Here is a 4,138-nt window from a genome sequence, read left to right as displayed (position 1 = left end):
CGAGCGACCTCGGAGCGTCGCTCTGGCAAGTCGCTCTGAGAAGGGGTGTCTCACGATAGAAACGCGAGCGACCTCTCCATGTCGCTCTGGCTGGATCGCTACGGGATGTGTGTCACAGCGACTTCACGGCGTCGCTCCGGTGAGGTCGCTCTGGTGCGCTGCTCGTCCGTTGATCGCTTTAAACACTTCTTTTGAGCTCCAAATGCGCCCAAATGTCTCCAAGAACTCCATGGGGTACTCCAATACCTGATAAAGACTCATGTATGCAAAATGCAACCTAAACATGGCTAAATCCTAGTCTATATGATCAAAATGCACATGGGTGAATGGATAAAACAATGTAAATATGCAAGATATCAAAGTTCCTTGTAAAATCGACGTAAATTTACGAGGATTATTTTTTCTCGTTAAATTTCCTCGTTAAGCATGTGTTTTCTTGTAGTGCATATATTTTTATAATGAACCTGCAACCCGCTTTGAAGAAGCTTGTCATAGTTTGCTGTATCTAACATGCACTTTAGAGCACCTCCAACCATGGTTTTAGGAGGGGTTCTAAATATTATATCAAGATTTTTTTAGAATTTCATTACATCTCCACGTAACATTTGTAACCTATACATTGGTTGGATTTTTATTTTACAATTAACTTTTAATTGTCTAATTATAACTTGCTAAAATATTAATTTTTTTTTGTTTTACAAACTCTTTGGAATTCTTATTGTTGTAAGTGCTCTAATGTTCTATACTATAGTACTAATATTCAATGCCTTTTAATATTACAAGAGAGTGCACTATAATATTCAACTAGAATAAGACATGCGCCTTGCGCATAATGAATTTATTTGTATATATTATCGACAATTTTATTTATATATTTGATCATTTTACAATGTTTTTGTTGTTCTTATATAATTTCTGTCTGATGGACCAGATCAATTTTCTATTAAAAATTATGGACCTAAACTATAATTAATATATCATGGGCTGATCGGATTGGACATTAAACAAATTATAACAAAAAAACCTTATTTTTTTTTCACCGAACACATTCTTGAAAAAAGTGAACAATATTGTTTTCATAGTTGAATTATTTTGACATTTATCTTTCGTATGATTTTGAAAGGTTTCAGATTAACCATTGTACATGTCATTTTAATGCTTTTAGTTGTATGCTTAAGGAAAACTTATATTTTGTAATTTAAAGTCGTTTAAAAAAAATTCAAAATATAAATATAAGAAAAAATCTAACATATAAGAAAAATATAACATATAAAGTTTATTCGTTTTTGTAATTTAAAGTCGTTTAAAAAAAATCAAAATATAACATATAGGGTTTCCTCATTTTTGTAATTTAATTTCGTTTTAAAAACTTCAAATTATAACATATAAAAAAAAATCTAATTTTTATTATATGGTTAATGTGATTATTTAATTTATTTTAATAGAATAAAATTAAACGAAAATGAGGAATGATGCAAAAATTGTTATCAAAAATTTATTATTCATAGTCATTAATTGTCATGTATATATTAATCATATTAGGTAATTCCATAGCTTTTATTAAGGAAAAAAATACACGCTTCTTATATTTTGGATTAATATAATATTTCATAGTAATTGGATTTTGAATCAACATTTTTTTCAATTGATTTTTAAGCTCTCAAGTAAGCTAAGTTGTCATCATAATTAAATGACACTTAAACAAGGTTTCTTTTTAATTAATATAAACTTAAAGTTACAATTTTTTAAATGATTTTCAATTAATATATATGGGATATTATATTAATATAATATAGAAGAAGTTTGTCATAGTTTCCTTTTGATCATTGTTGTTATTACATTTAAGGCTTTTCATTTTTTGGAATAACACATTAATATACGAATTTTGATCTGAAATGGCCAACTTTACACACTCGTGCATCATAAAGTGAACAAAAAGACGCTAAGGTGGGATGTAGAGGCCAACTTTACACTCTCTTGTAACATTAAAAAAAAAAGAGACCAAAGACACAAGTCACAACAATTTGAAAGCAAAACTCACTTTCTTAACTCCACTGTACACCACTTAGAAATCATGTTCTTCGTCATTATCATCATCAATTTCAGACCTCGTCGGAGAGTTTTGGACCACAAGCTTCGACGGCGTCAGCCACCGTCAGAAAGATATGGTCATATCCCAACATGTCAGCAAAGTGAGACAAGTGTAGCTTGCCTATCACCAATGGTCCAGGATTTGCAAGAATCAGCTGTTTATATACACAGAATCATAGTCAGGTAATATTCTTCAACTGATTCACTTTGTTTAATTAGATAAAATAAAACCCATTGGATCTATTTTGTTTATGTGTATTTACCTGAATATCTCTCTTCTGGAGAGATTTGTATAAGTCTTCTAGGGCGTGGATACCACTTGTATCGATATCCGTCACAGCTGAAAAGATGGTAGTGATGTTAACATCCTTGGTTAGAGATTAATAGTCGTTCAGAAAAAAAGGTTAGAGATAATTAAAAAGGATTACTTAGTAGTAAAATTTACATACGTGACATCTCGATGATTAGAAACTGGATCCTAGGTAAGCTTGCTGCTTTCACGTTCTCTTCTTCCTCTAGTAACCATCTTTGGATCCTGCAATTTTTTAAAATTTCCAAATTAGGCTTCTTATGAACCAACAAATAAGAGATTTTGGCTAAGGTTAAAACCTTGTTTAGGGTTTACCTTTCTCTGACGTAATTTGAGTTGGAGAAGTAAATGGCTGAGTCAACACGAATCGTGAGAACCCCTGGAACCATAGTGGCTTCAGGATACTGTTGGATGTTTCTGTAAACTGAAGTTCTCGGAATGTTTCCAAGAACCGCGGTTCTAGGTCTTGTTACTTGCAAGAGAATCTTAGCAAATGATATAGAGACCTGTACCAAAACACACGTAACAAGTATCAGAAAATTAAGATTGAAAGGGAACTAGATACGTCATGGTTGCATGGGTTTAAATATCTTGATACGTACGGCAATGAGAAGCCCTATCTCAACGGAAGCAAAGATGACGCCAAAGAAAGCTCCCATACAAGCAACGAAGTCAAGCTTATCGACCTTGAAGATCAATATCGCAGCTTGGATATCAATCAAAGGAATCACAGCATTCATGATAATAGCTGCGAGGATGGCGTTTGGTGTGTACTTAAACAACGGCGTGAGGAAGAGCAATGTCAAGAGAACAACGATTGACATTATGATGTTTGAAACCGCAGTTTGACATCTAGCCATGAAGTTTACAGCTGATCTTGAGAATGATCCAGTCGCTACGTAGCAAGAAGACATGGAACCAACAACGTTCATAACACCTAGTGCTACCATCTCTTTGTTACCATCGATTTGATAGTCTTTCATTGCAGCAAACGTTCTTCCAATGGCCACAGCTTCCTGTGGATTTAAATATGAAGTTGTAATTTATAGCCAAATGGTTTTGAGATTGAAGTAATGCTGGTTCAAGCACAACATAATAAAACATTGGCTTTGCACTACAAGAAAACAGCGATATTCTGACGGACATTCCGACGGAAAATGAAATCTTCGGAATATCCCGAGGAATTTCCGAGGAAATTCCGAGGAAACACAAATCAGAATATACCGACGGAATTCCGAGGAAATACAAATCCGTCGGAATATTCTTATGGAATACCGAGGAAAAACGTATTCCTCGGAAAAAACCGATGAATTCCGAGGATATATTATAACCGTTAGAGAGCCGTTGGGGGATTTTAAAAATTCCGAGGAAATTCCGACGAACTAGCCGTTTCCGTCGGAATTCTGTCAGAATTTCCTCAGTCTGTCGGCAGGATTTCAACTATAAATACAAGCACCCCTCTTCCTCTTCATTCACTCCATATCTTCATCATCCCTCTTACTCTCTTTACACACGAATTTGATTCATAAGAAACATGTCTTCTTCAAATTATTTTCGTTCTTGGATCGATCGACCTCATTTGGATCCGAACACGAGATTGCTTACGGAAGAATACCAACGAGGTATAACCGAATTCATGGGGTTAGTTCACCGACAACCGGAAGCAAAAACAGGTATGTTAAGATGTCCTTGCTCTAATTGTAAAAATAGAAAGGTTATTAAAGAGTGGGATGTTTG

The 4,138-nt window shown here is 34.1% G+C and overlaps 1 protein-coding gene across 3 annotated transcripts in view; it reads right to left on the bottom strand.

Moving 5' to 3' along the window:
• Positions 1 to 1,814: 1,814 nt before the first annotated feature.
• Positions 1,815 to 4,138, bottom strand: part of LOC106324965 (sulfate transporter 1.2-like) — an 11,029-nt gene continuing 8,705 nt past the window's right edge. For all 3 annotated transcript variants that reach the window (XM_013762969.1, XM_013762968.1, XM_013762967.1), the window contains exons 9-13: positions 3,004 to 3,417; positions 2,717 to 2,907; positions 2,541 to 2,626; positions 2,355 to 2,431; positions 1,815 to 2,246 (exon numbers count right to left, since the gene is read on the bottom strand). In XM_013762969.1, coding sequence (XP_013618423.1) covers positions 2,103 to 2,246; positions 2,355 to 2,431; positions 2,541 to 2,626; positions 2,717 to 2,907; positions 3,004 to 3,417 — 912 coding nt within the window. In that variant the 3' untranslated portion in view covers positions 1,815 to 2,102. The remainder of the gene's footprint in view (positions 2,247 to 2,354; positions 2,432 to 2,540; positions 2,627 to 2,716; positions 2,908 to 3,003; positions 3,418 to 4,138) is intronic.

This window comes from Brassica oleracea, chromosome C2 (genome assembly GCF_000695525.1).
Source record: "Brassica oleracea var. oleracea cultivar TO1000 chromosome C2, BOL, whole genome shotgun sequence".
In the NCBI taxonomy this organism is placed as follows: Eukaryota; Viridiplantae; Streptophyta; class Magnoliopsida; order Brassicales; family Brassicaceae; genus Brassica; species Brassica oleracea.
The sequence above is the reverse complement of the archived record's forward strand: the minus strand, read 5'-3'. Positions and strand labels throughout refer to the sequence as shown.